This window comes from Pagrus pagrus (genome assembly GCF_965226575.1).
Source record: "Pagrus pagrus genome assembly, chromosome: 23".
NCBI classification, from domain to species: Eukaryota; Metazoa; Chordata; class Actinopteri; order Spariformes; family Sparidae; genus Pagrus; species Pagrus pagrus.
In genome coordinates this window covers 19486378-19506751 of record NC_140205.1, presented here as the reverse complement: position 1 = coordinate 19506751, position 20374 = coordinate 19486378, and the positions used below count along the sequence as shown (strand labels likewise).

The 20374-nt window shown below is 41.6% G+C and overlaps 1 protein-coding gene across 1 annotated transcript; it reads right to left on the bottom strand.

The window, feature by feature from the left end:
* Nucleotides 1-306: 306 nt before the first annotated feature.
* adm2a (adrenomedullin 2a) lies at nt 307-13676 on the bottom strand. The gene is made up of 3 exons (XM_084345178.1): nt 13585-13676; nt 12974-13257; nt 307-4691 (listed from the first exon to the last, which is right to left on the bottom strand). The coding sequence occupies exons 2-3, from the start codon at nt 13069-13071 to the stop codon at nt 4274-4276; spliced, it is 516 nt and encodes a 171-aa protein (XP_084201304.1). The 5' UTR covers nt 13072-13257; nt 13585-13676; the 3' UTR covers nt 307-4273.
* Between the last annotated feature and the right edge of the window lie 6698 nt (nt 13677-20374).

The window sequence follows — 20374 nt, the reverse complement described above, 5'->3', positions numbered from 1 at the left end:
GTCATTCATTAACTCTGCCCAGTCATGAGACCTTTACTGCTAACGTGGCTGCTGTCATGCCCTCATTATGTTTCTCAATGTTTCATTCATTGTCCTCTGCCCTTCATTAGATTTGTGAGTTCTGTCATGTAATGATTGACTTCTTCGTGGGATATTTGGGTCAGAATAGTTTGCTCAAGGGCACAGTTACATGAAGGACGGTGGAACCAATTAGAAAGCCTCGTGCTTCTGTCATGCACGTCTTTATGTCCTTAAGAGATGTACACACATACACACTATAAAATCATACTCCATACTCAGTCACACTACAGTATAGTTCTTTATTTTACAGAGCGAATGACATTATCAAACAGTAACATTTAATCTACAGTTTAGACTTCCTTTCTGACCGTAAGGTCACGAGGAAGGAACAGTGGAAAAGATGAGATAAATAGTCTTTGGTGACATACAGATATTAACATACAAAGATAACTTAAATACATAACTTTCTTTAAATAGTTTGGCTAAATATATATATATTTATTCACAGGTGCACACGACGTTCACAGTCATCCTGACGCCACATGGAGTGCACTGACATCTTCAAGGACAATCTCAAATGCAACATTTAAAAAGACAAACCTCATCTAATTTTCACAAGTTCATCATAATGAGTGAAATTCATGAAACTATCAACACGTGTGTTTGTGTTAAAGTGCTTTCCTGTGACCCTAAAGGAGATCATGTGACTTTCAAATGGAAAAATCAGCATAAATAAACCTAATGAGATCTACCTGCATCCACTCTATCGTACAAAACTAACAGGAACATTTCATACGTTAACTCTGCTCTCATTCCTCTTTGCAACAGAATGCCATGAAAGCTCTGGATGTTTCTATGGGGAGGTATTAGCGGTCGTGCGCAGTTTGCTCACAGAACTTGACATGACGCCACGTCTTGACGTCACAAAAACAAACTGGGCAAAAAAAAAAATAGTGGGAGCACAATGGTCCGGAACACAGATCAAACACAGGAGATAAGTGTCCTGATAGGCTACGCACAGCAGCTCAAACACACATGCACAAACATCGTGCGTGTGTGAGTGACATAGTACATTTTAAAAAGCAGAGAGATCCACCCGGGTTTCAGAGCGTTTGAAAAGCCTTTTAATGATCCGTCACGAGACACTGATTAGCTCCATTACAGCAGAGAGAATGGCATGTTTCACCTCAGCAAGCCTTTGAACAGATTAGATTCAAGACTAAAGAACCACTGATTATTACCCTTTGACCTCCAGGCCCCCATGATTACAGACAGAAGAGAGAAGAGAGCCAGGATGGGGCTGAGAGACTGAATATAAAAAGAAACTGCTGATTAGAAAGAAGAGACACAAACTAAAATCAGAAGACACAGACTGAGATTTGAAAGAAAACATTATTATATGATGCAGATCACATACTGTAAAGTCATTTGATTTGTCAAGTATTGCCAGGTATTTGGTGAAAATAAACTGTCAGGCTCTTAGGAATACCAAACTTTCATATTTGTAAAATGATATGCAATATAAGAAAGGCTAAAACACTCTGTACTCTGGTTGTACAATTCATCTAAAAGATGTGCACATAAAGCAGAAAGTAGGTCAGTCTTGCCTGTATTCCTACTATCACACACACCCACTCTCTGCAAGCTGAGATCAGGCTACCATATAGTAAAGTCTTGAAATAGAAGTGTTGAAGTATGTAAATAATATGTAATATAATTCTGTTTTATAGCAACGGTTGCATTTTTTTGAGTTTAAGACCTGTTAAATTTTAGCATGCTTGTTGAGTAGGACTTGACCTCAGTTATTCTCAGTCCATCATCCGCCCACCATTTCAGAGACGGACGTATTTAGAGAGAGGGAAACATCGGGGCATGTATTTTTGATTTGCTGCTAAGCTTCGAGTACATATTTGAAATTGGGCACTCTTACACCTAACATTTTGGTCACTGTGGTCTCTCATTAGAAAACCCGCAATGTAACAGTTGAGCTTTTAGTCGTCATCTGGGGACTAACTTAAACCCATTTTAACATACCACATGTGAACAACAAGGGTGCTGTTGCTGGCAACAGAATCATGTTTGTGCTATGACATGTTGGCAAGCATTGCCTATAGAAAACAGTTGACCTTTAGTTATTCGTTCTTCCCCGAAATTACTCTTATCCACTCTATCCCAGGTATTTAATTAGCAGATTGGGAGTTTTACGAGTGGATTTAGAGCCTCATTACGACCTCCAATCATGTGAAGTATGGGTTAGAAAAAAATAAGCTTTTAGTGTTTCTTAAACACAGAAGATGATTCGCCAAAACAAGGGAGCAAGAACACTCCAAGAAAGTACTAATTTCTTAATTGAAAAGGGGTTTTCCAAATAGGGCTGCAGGTAAAGATTATTTACATTATCGATGTATCTGCTGGTTGTTTTCACAATGAATTAAAATTAAACTGTGTCCATTGTCTATAAATTGTCACAATTCCCAAATTTGCTTCTAACCCAAAGACTTGGGACATTTACTGTCATAAATGACAAAGAGAAGCAGCAAATCCTTACATGTTAGAAGCTGGAACCAGCAGCAAATAGCTTCAACAATTAATCAAAAGTTTAAATAGTTGGCAATTCATTTTCTTTGAAATTGACTAATCATTGCAGCTCTATTTCCAAAACTTCTCAAAACCCACTCAACTTTACTAGATTGACCCTTTGCTATAAAGTGTGATTATTAAGTAACAATATAAGCCGATTTTTTCGTTTCTGGCACACAACCACTTTAAGGGTTGGTTTAACAAAATTGCAAAAGAACCCGACCCATTTTCTGGTTTACCTGAGCAAAGTTACTTTTGGTTTTATTTGCCCAAGATATGTGTCTGAGATTTCTACATCCACCCCAAGACAAGGGAGGTGAATGGAAGTTTGACTGTGGTGCTCACAGAACAAGCATAAAAAAGTTATTTTAAAATATGCCGCAGGAATAAGGGAAAATTGTTGGGTTTTTCTTTGTAATTTTTGGTAAACCAACCCTTTTAATATCAACAAGCTCAAGATTACATCTGTGCATGTGTGTAGATGCCACATGCCTTGCACTTTATTAGTGTTGAATGTGCAGACCATGGGAGGCTCAGGGCCCCCCTCCCCTGCTGAGGCGGTACATATGACTGAAGTGATTAGGTCAGGTTTATTAAACTGCTGTCACCCAGAGTCCTGACTTGCAAGGGGAACTTATGAATCACGTGAAAGGGCTAATATTTCAGACTTGGCCTCCTGTGGGGAAAATGCCAGCAGCGGTGTGCCGGAGCTGTGATTCATGGCTCTAAGGTTCACTTTGCCACCTACTGTCTTGGCCACTATAATGCAACATTGAAACTGATCCTTTGGGAGGTCAGTTTCTGTGTAGGTTCCTTCCAAGTCACTGGATGCTGACCCTCTTCTTTTTCATTTTCAGCGTGGAGTTTATGTGGTTGAGTCCTGACCCAGAGTGCTCTTAAACTCTGGTGTAACCCAAGATGCTGTGGCGGGGTTCACATGTAAACTGTGGTCCTGAAACACAAAGTCCTGCTGTGTGATGAATTCCCAGTTCAATTGAAAGCTTGTGGAATACTCCGAGGATGTTCGTATTGAAATTATATATGCAGTTGTGAAACGACCTGGGAGTTCAAAGTTGACAAAAAGGGGGGCAACAAAAAAGAGGTGAAAGGGTTCATTGGGTCGTTTATGGGGTCTTTGGGAATACATTGGTTTTGACAGGACTCCGGCTCTGAGTGCACGTTGAAATCCACATTAGGGGCTTAAGTGTTTGATCAATGAGCCACGGGATAACCACCTCTGGAGGGGGGGGGTCAGTTGGCAGACAGGGCCAGGCCATTGAATGGTGTTGAGGACAAGCCTTCATTCGTACATTAACAGGATTAGGATGTCAAACTGAGGCCTCTTGGCTTCTTTTGGCGTTCAGGAGGGAGAACCAAAAGGACTTTGACGAGACTTGAACGTCCTTCAAAAATCGGTCTCAGGATAGAGAACTCAAACGGGGGATTTTGAAGACGATTAAATCAGTCATAATCTGATTTGAATCTTCAAATCCATCAATGAGTACAAAGAGAAGCACAACAGTCATTTTAAGAGGAGTATAATTGTCATTTTGAGATAGATAACAAATGGACTACATCAACTCTAATGCAAAAGCTACCACTAGCACATAAAGAGATAAATAAATGAATATATAGATAGACTTGCTGTGGGGGTTTGGGGGTATAAACTGACTCATCCATAACTATGGGGGCTTCTGGGGTTGATGGGGGATGAGTCTTCTCTGCCACTCTGACCAATGAGCTGATAGAGCCGGTGGCTGAGGTTCTGCACTTGGCATGTTCCCAAGACGCAACCCACTCTCATCAGCTGGGCATGGTGGGGGTAGTGGTGACCACCTCGTGATCCCGAGTGGGCATGGCGACGAGCTCTCAGCGCCCTCTTCTCGATCTGTGAAGCCTCAGCAGGTCGTGCCCATGCCAGGCTTGCCAAGGCTGTTCTCACTCCTGAAGCTGGCTGGTGTCTCATAAAACCAGGCAGCCATTTTGGGGATTGGCTGGGGACTGTAGAAGGGACAGTGATGTGGGTCTGGCTTCCTGACACTGAGGCTCTATCCCCTCTCTGGTCATTAAACTTGTGGAGGAGGTCCAACCTGAGGAGGAAAGACAAATCAGGTGAAAAGCTATCCTGAAGTTGCATGAGTATTGATCATTTATTTGGATTTAAAGCACATGAGAAATGCACCACTGAAGATTAAAAATGAAGGAGAATGCTGGCACCTGGACAAACAAGATAGGTTAAATTTTAAAACACCATCAGAATGAGGCGAAGAGTCTGTGGCCATGTTAGCAGCTGGGTACTTAGGCATGACATTGTTTTTTAGCTAAATCCTAACATCGGCATGCTAACATGCTCATAATGACAATGTTTACAATCTGATGCATTTTTGCATGCTAACATGTGCTAATAATCACTAAACACTGCATACAGTTGAGGCTGATAGGAATGCATTTGTTTTGCAGGCATTTGGTCATCGACCAAAGTTTCAAGACCAATTACAATTTTGACTTGAAGTTGAGTGATGAGCAAAGTTATTACAATTGCAATAGTTATTGAGTCATTTCACTAAAATATCAAGCAATTTAGCTTCCATTCATAGTCTGTTGTAGTCAAAGTAGTATTGACAAATCACAGCCGCAGACTTGGGTTGAATGCAGATAAACAGTCCATGTGTAGAGCAAAATAGGCAGAAAGGATTGGCAATCCCTCCAGTTCAGTCTGGACCAAAGGTGTGGACTGACTGACCAACATTGCCATTCTTAGCTAGCATTGCTAATTAAACTGTAAAATCAGAGAAAAACGTCTATGTCTAAATTATTGCTGCAACCATGAGTAGAAAAAATAGAAAAGGATAGAAAAGGTTTTTAGAAAAAAAAAGAAGCACTTTAGTCACACAAACACTTGCCAGCATTGTTACTATAACAACTAATGTTGTAAGGGTACAAGAAATCCGATTAGCTGTACAAAGCAGCTTTGATAAACAAATCATTTTTGCCTGCTGTCTGGACACAGCGTGGCTCCCTGCACTGACATCCATCCACGTGGACACCATGCCCATCTCTTAATGCACCACATAAAAGTTAATGGCTTCTCACATGTTGACTCAAACAACATGTGCTCTGAGTCAGCCTTGCTTATTGCATTATACAATCAAGACCTGCACCTCCCTGCATTTTAATGCCCAGCTGGATTTCACTGGTAGCTATGGGAGATTTAGCCTGGCCAGCCATGCCTGAGTGGTGCTGAGGTCCACGGGTGAACATTAAAATCTCAGCTGAGAAATAAAACAAAGAATTCAAACAAAACAAGACTTAAGTGATGTGGGATCATGTTCAACAAACACAATTGCTGATGAAAATCTATCTGCGTGACTCAGCCAGACATGTTCACAGATGAGGTAATGTTTTAGAGTTGTATTCATGTTACATTTAGTCACGTTCGCCAACTTCGTCGCTCACTCTCTGCCTGTCTCCCAGGAGTTATAGTGACAGGCGACCAGAACATGCTGTTACCTTGTGTAAAATAACAGATTGCTCTGGGTTTGAACATTGTCAGAAACATTTGGGATAATGTTACTTACATTGTCGCAACTGTTTTAGACATTTAAATGCAGAGATGTTTCATGTAAAACCTGGTTGAATTAAATACACTCACAAAAAGCAGGCTCCTGAGAAAGCACATCAGACTAAATGGCCTGTTAAGATGTTCAGGCACTGCAGTGCGGTGGACCAGCGGGTACAGGCCATTCAACAAACACAGCACCAAACAGCTTGCCATCTGTTCATTGTTTGTCAAAGACAGTCACTTCTCACAACTTGACCTGCAGCTCCTCACTCAACTGTCCCCGCTGTTTGTAGAGCACAGTGCAACTCAAGTCCCTGAGTGTTGACCCATGACCACCACTGAAGGTCGTAGAGAAGTGGAAAGAGCTGTTACCCCTGGCAGCCAGAGATGAATAGGATATAAATATAATGAGGTTTAAAAACAGCATCAGGGCAAATATATCTGCCATTTGCTTTTCTGAGTCAAAGGGAAAAAAAATCTTCCACCGCATCAGGTTTGGTAACATTTTTCCAATGTTTTCAGAGGCAGTGGCCACAGCTGATCTAATTTTATAAAATGTATTCCAATGTGAAATGCTGACTTGTGCTATTTCACCGGGAACACTCATAGTGAGGTTGAGATGTGAGATGGTGCTATGGTGGGTGTTGGACTTCTCAGTTAAATGTGAAGCTTTTGGTTTATTCAGCCGGTTCAGCTGCCGGCTCACTCCTGACAAGACTGGTAGCTTGTAGGAGACCTGCTGTCCAACAGTGGCAGTGGCTGAATAAATAGCTGCATAATGCCAGGCCACAGACAGAGACAAGCACTATTTCCAAGACAGACTTGGTGTGCCTTGGTGCCACATCACCAAGTTACACCCACCTGATCTGCAGAGTGAATGTTGCTTTTGACTGCACTGGAAAGCTGTTCACATGGGTCACGTGGCAGCAGTGGTGGCCCTGCACCACATTTCTGTTTTTGTTACGTTTGTATGTAACACTTCATAGCCCACCCACATAATGTACATGTTGTGTATCTCTAAATGTATATTTACAGTACCTGCATTGCGCTTTCACTGTTTTTAAACTGATTAAGGGTGGATTTTGAATTTATTCTTTACAAGATTTCCTACCAGTACCTGAGTACCTAAATGTGGTGCACTTCACTAAGCATCTTAAACAAGCAGACGGGGAAACTGGTCTGCATTTTGTTTTTAGCCAGGTCAACCTAACAACTTTTATACGATCAAACACAAACCCTCCAACCCTCACACAGGATTGGACTTTGCATGTCTGCATCTAAATCTCCAATTGGCTGGAAACCAAGTGGCTAGTAAGGACATCTGTGTCAGCTGGTAGATAATGTTCATATAAATATATAAGGTTAAATGTGTTTGCAATGGTTTGCTTATTTCAATTCAGGTCTGATACTGTTTTGTTTGATTTGAAGAATTATCACAGAATTACCATCTGAGTAATTCTCTACAGGCAAATTGAAATGTCATAATTGATGTTAAAAGCTATGTGAAGTATATGTAATGGAGGGAAAAGCCTAACCCTTAGTCAGCCTGCCCAGAGGCAGCTCCAGTTACATCCTCCTTAAAAAGACTTGCAGTAGAGAACTCTTTTACATTTCATCTCACAAGACAAGCCAATTTGGCTCTTAAGAGCCTAATCCCACGACTCGAAGGTAATAGAGAGCTCCATGATTGGCAGACGATCAAAGATATCCAAGCTACTTTGTCTTTAATTGTTCAGCCCACTGTGGTTTTTAACACCTAGCGTGGTCTTGGTTAAAGGGCTTTAAACTAAAATTCCTTTTGACTGAAGATGATTTCAAAGGTTTTACAGTTCAACAAAAGGCCAGGCTGATCCCTTTGTGCTGCCTTGTTTGGTTTTTCTTTTGTTTTAACCTCACAGCATTGCTGCCTCTAAGACAAGGAATCAAAACTAGAGTCTCCCCATGTGTAAAATGTCATTGTCCATCACAATGTTTCAGTGCGGACATCGTCATACACCAATTGGGTAGGCGTTGACCAGCCCTGATACATGTGCCCTTACAATAACTTCAACCCTAACTCTGGTACCATGCTGCTGATACACTACAGGCTGAAGCTTACCCAGGGCAGCCTTAATCAGCAGTAAATATGGCACATTCATTGGTAATCTCCCAGTAGGTAACAGTGGGGAGATTGTTGTTAGCAGGAAGCAGGACAAAAATAAAGGAAAGGTGATTTATGTCACATGAAACACTGGTCTACTTGATCGGGAGCAGTTCTGTTTTCATAACCTCCTCAATGGGTTGTGACTTACTTAATACAGGCAAAACTGGACTTTGTCACCCAGTAAATGACACTGAGAGAGCGGATGCCGAGTTAAAAAACTATACAGTTGCTACAAAAAACGAATTTTTGCAATGCGAGTAGAGAAAACAATCGCAATCACGTCGTCAAAAAACAGCAGTTTTCGTCTCCTCTTAGAAGCCATCTTTGTTTTCCCGTAAGCCTTTTGATCCACTCCCCGACTATAAGCCACTACCTCTTATATATATATACAGTATACATGTGCATTCATGCCTCCTCAACGCAGTGGCTTTCTGTGGAGTGGAAACCTGCTCTTTAAGGATATGGAGGGCGGAATTTAGGTCTTAACCATTAATCCACAGTGGAATTCTCTGCCTGCTTGGTTGCAGCTTCTCCTCAAACCTCCTCAACTTCAGCCTGGGTTTGGTCAGATTGACTCCCACGGAGCCATATGACTGTTTATATCATACTTATATATGTCTGAGCAGCACAAGCCAAAATTCCTGTTTACAACACGCAACCAATTACAGAAGACATATGAGAAGAGGCCTCTCTTAAGATGATTTGCAGTGGAGGCAATCCTGGTTTCAATCATTCTGGGAGCATAAAAGTGCTTCTCTGAGATGTATATTTCTGATCTATACTCGCTAAAGAGAGAGTTCCTACGTAAGGTGTAAACATTTCAGAACATAGATAGCAAATCAAGAGGATGGATCCTGAATGCACAGAGTGGCTCGACAAACATCAACAAGGCAGGAAGCCACCCCATGTGAGATGAATTCAGTCTGTTTCTCAGGTAAATATTATGTTAAGAGTATCTACAGTGGACGTCCGAACGCCATGCTGTTCAAATCCAAGCTTACAAGAGTGGGTTAATGATTTAACAAGCTGTTTGGGGAAAAACATGACTTTATTTGGCCTTGAAAAAGTTCCAACAACCTTGCATCCACAACATATACACACAGACTGACTTGTCATGTCATTGTACCGCGGTCCAGACGAATAAGAGGCAGAGTAACGAAAGCTTTACCGCAAATCAGCTTTACATATCCTCTCTCTCGAAGCAATAAGCCACTTCCCACTTCTGGAATCTTTATTGTAAAGCGGCATCGCCTGCTAAAGCCATATTTAACTCGTTGCTTGGCTGCAGATCCCAGCTATTTTCCTTTACAAAAAAAAGCCCACAAGACGTTATGTAAAACGACAATGAAGGGTATGCCTTGCGTGTGATCCCACGAACATGCAATTTCTCCTTGTTCAGAAAGCACCCATCAGGCATTGTTGCAGCGCCTATGTGGAATTTGGTTGTGTCCTTATCAGGACACATCGGGACAACATGGACACCACAGAACAGGGAAGGAATGACATCTGAGCTCAGACACACTCTGCATCCAACAGGAGAGAATGTGGAGAAGTCATGTCTGTTATTATCATGTGGTCAGTATCTGACAGAAACAGAACAGGATGTACTCTATTTAGTTAAGACAAAAGAGAGAATTTACTGTCCTAATAAAAGGCACACAGGACATTTATGAGAGATGTGCAAAGTGAGAACTGTGAAGCAGGAGAACTGACGGGGGAGGAAACCTCTCGCTGCGCTGTCGGAGTAAGAGACATTTGTGTAGACTGTGCCCCACCTACACATCCTCCGTGAGTTACATGCTCAACCAGAAAGGCACTCAGTAGAGCCCATACCCTTTTTTTTCATCAAAATGCATGCATTATTCCCCGAGACATTAACGAAAATGTTGAAAAACACCTTATGTCACAATGTTAAAGAAAAGTTAGAAAATATTCCTGGATCCGCACCAAAGGTTAATAGGGTCTATTCTTGTCTGAGGCCCATCCTCCATTCAAGTTTGGAGGAAATCTGTTCCAGTAATTTTTGTGAAATCCTGCTGACAAACCAACCAACAAACAAACGGACACGGGTAAAAACAAAAACATAACCTTACAAACTGCGGTTGGTGGTTACAATACTGTAATCACGGTTCAACCTCCAGCTACGCTGCTTTTAACTTGGATGGGTGAACCATGGAGCACAATTGTGTTTGGTTGCTCAGGGTTTAGCTGAGGTAACTCTTGGTGAAGCTGTCCTCAGTCCATGTGTAAGGGAGTCAGCATGTCGACACTCTCCCCGGAGTCAACAGTCCAAAACATACAGTAGCAGAGTGAGCAGGCATATGCTACTAAAAAGTCCATAAAAAACTTTTATGGAAAATAACAAGTACACTGATGAGGATAAGCAGGTCAAGGAGTTCACATAACAATTTCTGTCATTTTGAGCCCTGCCTTTCTCAAGTATCCCTTAAAAATGTGTAAGGAAAGGGGTAGATAGGTAGTGGCCAAAATACTAAAACAAATATTAACTGCAGCATCATGCAGCAAGAAACAAACAAAGAAGTGACCCATGCTGGTAATGGCCCTGACACTTTCAAACAATGATGGGACTCATGGGGGATTATAGTAATGGGCAGGTGTAGTGTGGGAGTAACACAAACAGACAGGGGATACAGGAGCTCCTTCCCAGGTTTTTGCAGCAGGTGTTCACCATTTGAACACACACACTTTGACACACACATGCAAGAGATGGCCACCTGGAGGAAAGTTCCACTCCCAGATCTTCTTACACTGTCACGTTATCAGTATTAGATGTCAAGTGGTTTCTTCAAACCCCCTTCATTCCTGCCTTACTGTAGCAACCTGCCCATCACTGAATGTGGAACTTTTTTTCAAATTGATCTGTAAGATTATTTTTAATTAATTTGGAATTTTCTTATCGATGCTAACAATGCTAATGTTCCTGCTACAATACTACAGCTGTCCCCAAACGCCACCAGTGATATCTCAGCAGTATCCTTGATATCTCAGTCAGATGGGATAAGCTGCAAAGTCCTCGTCAGCCAAAATTTTCTTTGTTCAATCACAACTTAGAGGTGATGCATAGACAGGACTGACTCAGAGCAGGCCTTCATGCTTGTCTTCGTCCAAGACCCGCACATCCCAACACTGAGTCCCCCTCCCTCCCAGGGCTGACACTGGGCCAGCAGCTGTGGATCCAAACTCTACCAGAAGAGGGCGTTCACACACCAACTCATCCACATTCCTCACTGCTCTTCAACAGTGTAACTCCTCTCTCATATTGCATCGCTGGCAGACCTCCCTCACTCATCATCAGTAAACAGTACAGTATGTGTGTTGAACTGTTAGTAATCAAACTGGTTGTTATGCTGTTGCCTAATGTTTGATGCAGGGCTTAAGGGGTGGAAAACTACAGGTGCCACTCAATGACAATAGCTATGCTGGTATTTCTGGCCGGGCTATTCATGGATACCAACTGGTTTTCCCACCTCCGAAATAACAGTTTTCCGTACAGAATGAGATTAAACCAAACAAAACCTCTATAAACAGTTAGTCATGTGATGGCTGTTGGGATCGAGAAGTGGAGGAAGAAGAAGAAGCAGAAAAGAGAGAATCATCATTTTGTGAAAGGTTTGAAGTGGTTGAATTGTTCACAGAATATGGATTAAATGCATCAGCGGTGCCAATTAGCTGATTTGGCATATAGATCTGCTGTAAAATGTGGAAAGTTCACACTTCAATTCCCACTTCACACTATAACCTGCATGACCTCATGATCAGTTACTTTAACTTTAGCCTACTTTATACTTTATAAAAAGTGATATCCTACCATTGAAATTAAAGCTACGATAACTTACTACTGATACAAAAAATTTTAGGCTAAGTCACTTAAAGAGTTTTGTGAAAAAAATGGATTTTAGTTTTGTTGGGTCTGTTTTAAATAGTCATAATGGTAATTTAAATATAGTCGAGCAATTCCTAACACTGTCACTGACTTGGTCTCCAGCAGGGCTGCTCTCAAGGAGAGATAAAGTGATTTCACTTTATCATGGCCGAGGCTTTGACCTTGCAGTCTTTTTATCTCACCGACACAACAACATGGCAGTTTCCCTTTTACACACAGTGACCCCGGTGATAGCTTAAGTTACACTGGCTAAATTATTCGGTCTTGCTCCAGCCGCGTTGAGTAACTCAAAAAAGCCAACAAAAACTGAACTCAAACAATAAGTTAGAGCAAACAGTGAGAGTTGTATGAATGCTAAAGTATTAAAACGTGTTTAAACAAAGCCACATACCACTGGCAAACGACGAAAAGGTCATCAAGTTGAAGCCAGGAAAATGTCAGCTAGCTTAAAACAAAAACTTTGTAGCCAACTGACGTATTTTCATATTAAAGACTACTGTCACAAGAAAAAAACATGTTCAACGCATCGTTTAATATCTAATAACGTCATTGTAGCTAATTCATATGTAATAATAAATATAACATTAAGCTTTAAGCCCCTACCAAGCAGGTCTGAGTGGCCATTCAGTGCAGAGCGGCGCGGTAATGTTGAAATGAACGGCGGCTCCAGGTGCGTTTATCTGTTATGTTTAGGGATCCGATCCAGCCAATCAGAGGCCAGGAGCGGGTCTTAAAGCTGAATAAAGTAAGAAGCGCGTCCTACCTGTTCCTGTCGGGACGATCCTCAGCCGGCAGTGCCAGCAGCTGCTGGAGGGAAACCAGGCTGATGCAATACACAGTAAGCGGGAGAAGGGACCGCATCTCCGGGCCAACTTTTACTTCGCACCCTCTCTGGGAAGGAGGGGGCGACCACACAGACTGGGCGAAGTTGAAATCCCAAGAGTGGGATTAAAAAATGAAGACAAAAATACTGATGAAGAGGAGAATGCTCCAAAAAGGTTGATGCTGGGATTGTATATCCAAAACTTGGCAGTGGAGATGAAAGCTCTGGAGAAAGCAGAAGAAATAAATGATCAATCAACCTGCTGTTCACCGGCCACTGGAACAGATAAGAGCCGGTGGACGTGTGCCTCAGGACTTTACTCCACTTGCATTCATTAATACTCTTCAATGAATGAACCACTTTTCACTAAACAGGCTGAACTAAAATGCCCTGTAGTTTCTCCTCTGCTCATGAACCTCTACTTTTTAACACCAGATGCTTTTTTTTTTCTGAAAATGTCCAAAAATGCAACCTCCACTCATTATGCAAATACTTTTAGTAAACTATTCCATTTAATTAATACTCATATCATAAGTAAAGAGCAGTCTTACCTCCTTGCTATTTCCAGCTCAGGATCTGTCTTTAGTTGTGAGTGCGTTTTTTTTCTTCTCCCATGAATCCAAACGTGTTGTTGGTCAAGATCAAGTTTTCCAGTGTGAAGCTGAGCGCCTGCTGACATTGTGGATTTAAATAGTGAGTGAGAGTGGGCGGAGTTCACTGACTCGTGAAGGTGGGCAACTCCGGAGGCAAAGGTGCTGTCACATCATCAGGCTGTCTGCCATGCTGGGAATCTTACACACTGATGTGTCTGGAAAACATTGAACCCTGCAGGAAATACCCTGATCGTTTTACGGCAACTGGATGACTATTCATTTTATACACTTTATTATATGAATGAACCATATCACAGAACAGCTACAAGCTCCATTATGTTGCTAAAGATACTGATATAGACCGCAAGAGTATGTCAAGTTTACTGTAAAATGAGCATCAAGCATCATGGACTTACTTGAAAGTCTGAGGAGAATTATGGATATTTTGTATTGACATCATATAATGTGCAAGTAATATATTGATATATGATATGTGATATATTGTGCAAGTAAAGTGACAAATTCCCTTTTAAGCAGCACAGCATTAAAGGTCCTATTTCGAATGTATCATAATAAACAGCAGTGATACAATATGAGGTATAAAATAACATAAAATACATGAAAGGTCATAAAGTTACAACTGAGCACCACAGAAACAGTATAAGCGTTAGGCAGAGGCTAACAATATTGTAAATGCACTTCTGTTCAGTTATCTTAATAAGCCATGTACATTCTCAGGAAATTAGACCCAATTTTCACGAATTTCTCGAGTAGTTTGTCTTTCTGACCAAACCCTCCTCCTATCTCTTATCATCACTGTCAGCCAAGTGTGTAAGGCAGATACACAGGAACCCTCGCAGGATTCCCCAGAGCTTTTTGTCAAGTCACACCAGTCTCATCGTGCATGCATCACTGATCAATTTCCTGAGCTGAACGTTTCCTTTATTTTTATCACTGTCGTCGCTACTTAAAGGAAGTTGTAGTGTTTATCATTCAGAAGTGAAAAGCTATTACCCAACTGTGACTCAGTGAGTTTACGTTTTTTGAAATCTGTTACAGTGGAAATGAGGCACAGGTCTGAACGTGTATCTTACAACTGTGTTTAATGACTCAGATGAATCCTATGCAGCTTATTTAATCTCATTAGTGGGTATTTTTGTACTCGGTCCAAGTTCCCTCCTTCCATTCTAACTTGATTGACTGATGTAGCGACACAGTAGTTTTGTATACACTTGATCCTGGCTCAAATGTGGTTACACAACATTTATTTCCAGGAAAGCGTGTTGAGCGGGTTGTCAACAGTTGAGTGAACGCCTTGCCCGATGCTGGAAAGAAACTGCACATCCCGACAAGTCAAACTAGACTCCACGAGGAATGCAGGGATGCAATGTTTGTTATTTTTCTTTTTGCCGATGCAAAAATCATGTCAGGCATCTACGTAAACATGAGCAGGTCCGCCACGGAGAACTGCACATGCAGCAGATGTGAAGGCATGATTTCCAATTTAGAATAAACAGCCCCAGGTTGTGCCTCTTGTGTACATATTATTATTACATTAGGAGTCACGCAGCTAAACATCCAGTGCTCTGAAAAATAAATACCACGTGATCTCTTAAAAAAAACCAGAGGGTCACTTTGCATCACTTGCTGCAGAATTTTCAAAAACACAACAAACCCATTGGATGAAAAATATTTTCATGCACATTCTGTGGAATACAAACAAAGATTTATATATCAAATCAGCTGTGACACCTGTTGACATGTTTAGGCACAAACTAATGACAACTCAGTGGTGATTACTGCATTATAACATTATAACACATGCACACAGACAGACACACACACAGAGAACAGATGGACAGACAAGGTGAAAACAACACCAGCTGCACTGGAGTGGATGAGAATGATTGAAACTGGGTCACAGTGATACAGAACCCTTTCCCTACTTCTTACCTCTCTTCTTCCATCCCCTTGTATGGGCCATGCCCATCTTAGAACCCGGCAAAGATTGTGGGGGTTTTCTTTGTTTTGTTAAGTGTTATGCTCACTGAGTCAAATGTAATGATAATGCATTGGAGGCACAACTGGCGCTAAATCCTCCTGTCCTGAAACTCTGTGCTTACAACCAAAGCAAAGGCCACTGAGCCCAGTTTCCACACCTACAGGTTAACTTTCAAGCCGAGTAGGAAGGGCATCAGATGTTATTTAACCCGAAAGCATTAAAGTGAGAAAATGCTTCAAGAATCAGGAATTTCTCACAATTATGTGTAATGTACCGTACATTTATTGCCATCAGCCTTAATGTGCTCCAGCTACGTGATCCCTTCCTGGCGTGCAACGTGGAGTGTTGCGTGAGTGATATTCGCCCAGACAGATCCATCAGTGATAGTTGCCAACTTCTCACCCCTGCCGCTATCGCCTTGCAGCTCGCCTCTGCTCAGGCCGTTCTTTGATCGTCTCTTGGAGTTTCTCAGTAGTTGTAATACCATCAGAGTAAGTGTCACAGCATGACCTGCCATCGACTCACTAATCCAGGTTTGGTTGTAATGAAAGAATCCTTCGAGTCTTCGGTTTGCCTTTGTTTTCACAAGCCTATTTCTGTTATCAATTCATCGCTTTCAATTTTGTTTTTGGGAAAATCAAACATGATGAAACATGATGGTGTTCACAGCAATGTTGTCAGGTGGTGTGGTTCTGCCCTTTGATTTAGGGTTGGGTTTGGGTTGATTCATTCATACTGAATATTGCATTTTGCCCTCCACAGACAGCCCACAGTGGTACATATTGATTTGCCCCATGATGACACAATGATTCATGAAACATTTCCCAACACAGACTGAATTGATAGTAACTCATTTACCACTTAGACTTGGCTGTGGAAACAGGTCACTTCTTCAGTCACCCTGACCCGTTTATGTAAGAGTTCTCTGGCATGTGACAGTATAGCCGAATCAGTACCCACTGGACTCTGAACACAGGCTTCGTGCCGGGTTTGATCTCTCAATTGTGCGCTGGTTTTACTTTTGTTTTAGGCGGCAATTAGCGAACATGCTCTGTGGGGCCGGCCAATGCGGCACAGGACGTTTTTAGAAGAGCCTTCATTTGTGGCTTTGAACCTCGTCCAAGAAGGAAAGGTTCAGGGGACGTAGTCAACTGATCAAAGAGCAGAGCGACTCTTGCTTTATTGTGCGGCGTTCTCTGTCTTGTCTTTGTTAATGTGAATCTTTGAATGGGCGACACTGGGACATAGCCCGCTTTAAAGTTTGTGTAAACAGTTCAGATAAGCAGTGTTGTCTCATTATGTTAAAGGCAAACCAAAGAGAAGCAAACATGCATTACAGTTCACTTTCAGGCAGAAAGCACAGGATGTTGCCTGGTGGTGTTCATGCAGCTGGTCACCAGTCTCACCTCTTCTCACCACTTTCAATCCACATCTACGACAAGCAGGCACCACAAAAAGCCACTTCACATGCAAACGACCACGCTGGCCACGTTTAAAGGAGAAATCTGGTGTTATTCTACTTACTGTCAACAAATGAATGGAAACAGCAGAGCCATAGGTTCATAATATGACTCATGAAATAATGTTTCATTTGCAAAAAAGAGGGGGGGAGTTATATCTTGAAGCACATGGGCACTGTTGTCTATAACAGGAAGAAGCATTACTCAGCAGTGGAATAGTCCTCATTTGATAGTGAGTGGTTGAGTCAAAATAAACTACAGTGTGTGTGTTCATGGAAATGAAGGAACATGTCAGAGCTTTTAATAGTTTTTGGATAATAATTGAGCTCAATGGCACAGAGGAATGACATATATCAGGCTGTGGATACATAGAGGATCAGTCCATTGTTGGTTTTGGTCTTTTCAAGGGACTTGTCAACAATAAGACTTTCATCATCACTATTTTGCTGTGAAAAGTTGTACAGTATAGTTAAAGGGCTGATTTTCAACAACTTAACAAACTACTCTGCACAATGCATGATGGGAAAAGTGGTCCATCTTTGACGACAATAGTCATCTATCAATGAAAAACTCAGTGTTATGATATTTTACATAGCCCAGTAAATCTGGAATTGTACTGATATTTTTATGTATTTAACAAATACAGGTAAAAACTTTTTAAATAAACAGGACAAACAGAATTTTTTTTTTACAGTGTACGTTACAAAAACAAAAGAAAAAAAACTCTTGACTCAAAGTCCATCTTTTCTAGAGCTAAATTCTATTCACCTCACTTGTATATTGAAATTGAAATCTCAGAGACAGAAAACGAAACCATACCTGTATAAAACTACTGTTACAATGTGAGTGAACCAAGCCATAGTCTAGCACGTGTACATGTTTGAACAGTAATGTGTTTTGGGAAGCTTCATGTGAAGAAGTAGCTTGATGCTGGAGTGTCCTGGCTCTGATTGGAGGTGCGCCATGATGCAAAACAAATCAGTCTTCCCAGCAGAGGCGATGTGATCTGAAGTGGCTGAGCTGAAGGACTTCATATACAAACACAACATCTGCAGGCTTAAGGAGGATTTATGGCTCCTTTGAGAGAACGTCTGGTTTCTCCTGTTTTTGAGGAAACTACCGGCTCATGTATCTAAATAACCTCTTATCCAAAGTACATGTTTTTCCTCCCTCGCATCACCTGATCTAAGTGTTTCCCTCTCAGGTCTCCTGGTCAGAGACACCGGAGGGTTTTTTAATCCCTGCTGATTACTGACCCACATTTTACATTAATATTTCTAACATCTAAGCAAAATGTTCTGTTATTTTTTGTTTATATGGTCATGACTTCTGTGTATTAGATCACACCTTAAGAGCACGCCCTCCACTTCCTCCTCCCTCCTTGCTCAAATAAGACACACAGTCAGAGATAATGGACACAAATCACAGCTTGAATGTAATGTCTGAGTTAACATCTGTGTCCTGCTTTCTATTATGGGTATTTTGTATTGAATTTAAGCCACTCTTTCTCACTCAGTCAGGTTTATTCCATCAGGATCCACAGTGTGGTAGTCTAATGATTGCTGCCCCCTAGTGAACCTCATGTTACATCAACAGAATACACTGCACAGCAGCTCCTGCTGAGAGTCTGTTCTGATGCTTCCCATGAGGACCAGCCCGGGTTAAACTCCCAAATACAAAACAAATATCATTTATCAGCATATTTTTACAACAAAAACAAACATTATATGAGGGTGTTGTCTTGGATTTTGCAATGACTGTTGCAAAAAAGTCATGGTGAATCCCGATGAAGGATCATTATGGAGGCATTTTCCCACTGTCGTGCTGTTAGCATCCTCTTGGCTGCTCCAGTGAACTTTATTTACATTGCTTGTTTGGGATGGTGTACAACGGGGTTTGTTTGAACGGCTTGTTGTCTCTGTGCGAGCCCTCTCAGTCAAGTTTGTTTGGCATGGCTGCTCACCAGTGCAGTGGTGTGTGGGAGGAGACCTCAGAGGAGGGAGCTAACAGGACAGTGTTCTGCCAGTTTTGTGGACAAATGAGGGATTGGATTTCAGTGTGGGAAAGATGATGGCGAAGGACAGGAGTGGCTGATAACGACGGAGTGACCCAGAAACCAAAGCGCCTGATGAAGGAAACTGAGATTCCACATTTGTGGCAATCGTTTGGGGGAGGAAACCCTTTCCTTTTCAACATGATAATGTCCCTGTGCACAAAGGCAGCTCCATAAAGACATGGTTCTCCCTGTTTGTTGGGAAAGACCTTGACTGACTTGCACAGAGCCTAGATCCTATCCAACACCTTTGGGATGAAGGCCCTATCACCATGGTTTTGGAATTGAAGGTTTAACAATCACATATGGGTGTAATTTTATACTGTAGAACGTAGTAGCACTAGAGCCTTCAGCCAGGTAGATGCTTGTCTACATATTGTTGATGGTATAACAAAACAAGAACAAAGGTACAGCTAAATATCATATTTGATGATAAGTTCACAGAAAAAATGAAAATTCAGTCATTGTCTACTCTCCCTCATGCCGATGGAAAGTCCGGTTAAGTTTCATAGTCCACAAAACATTTCTTTAGCTTCACAGCAAAACAGCATTCAGCACTCTCCTAAACAGCTGGAGTAGATGGGGACTGGGATGGTTCCATATAGCTCATTCAGAGCAATCTAAATCTCCATCAGCCCCGTTTAAAAACACTTTGCTTACAACCTTCATGTGTGGTCATGCTTGTGCACCCACTTCAGACGGGGTGCCCATTAACACATTTATCTTAGCAGCTACAGTGAGGATTTTTGCTTAAATAATGTCTTTTTGAATCAATTTGGGATCTCTGGGCTTCTGGAGACTTGGATTACATGGGACGAGCTGTAAGGAGCCATTTTAAGTTCTTTTTTTCAGCTGTTTTTTAATGTTTTAAGACAAGTCCCCATCTACTTCAGTTGAATGCTGCTGTTTTGTTTTGAACCTCCAGAATATTTTGTGGACTACAAAACTACACGACCTTCCACCGTCATGGGGGTGAGTAGATAATGACTGAATATTTAGTCATGGGTGAACTGTTCCTTCAAGTCAAAATGAGAGAGGTATATCATCTGTTTCTCACAGTGTGCCTTGCTCATGCACACATGCAGATTTACCAGAATAACTTTCAGTTTGCACACCATCACTACCGTCTTTCCTGTCTCTGTGCACTCTGTACTGCACAGTGGCCAACAGACACAGCATATAGAAATGAACATCATCTTTAATATTGTGGTTTAAACATCGCACTGACCTCAC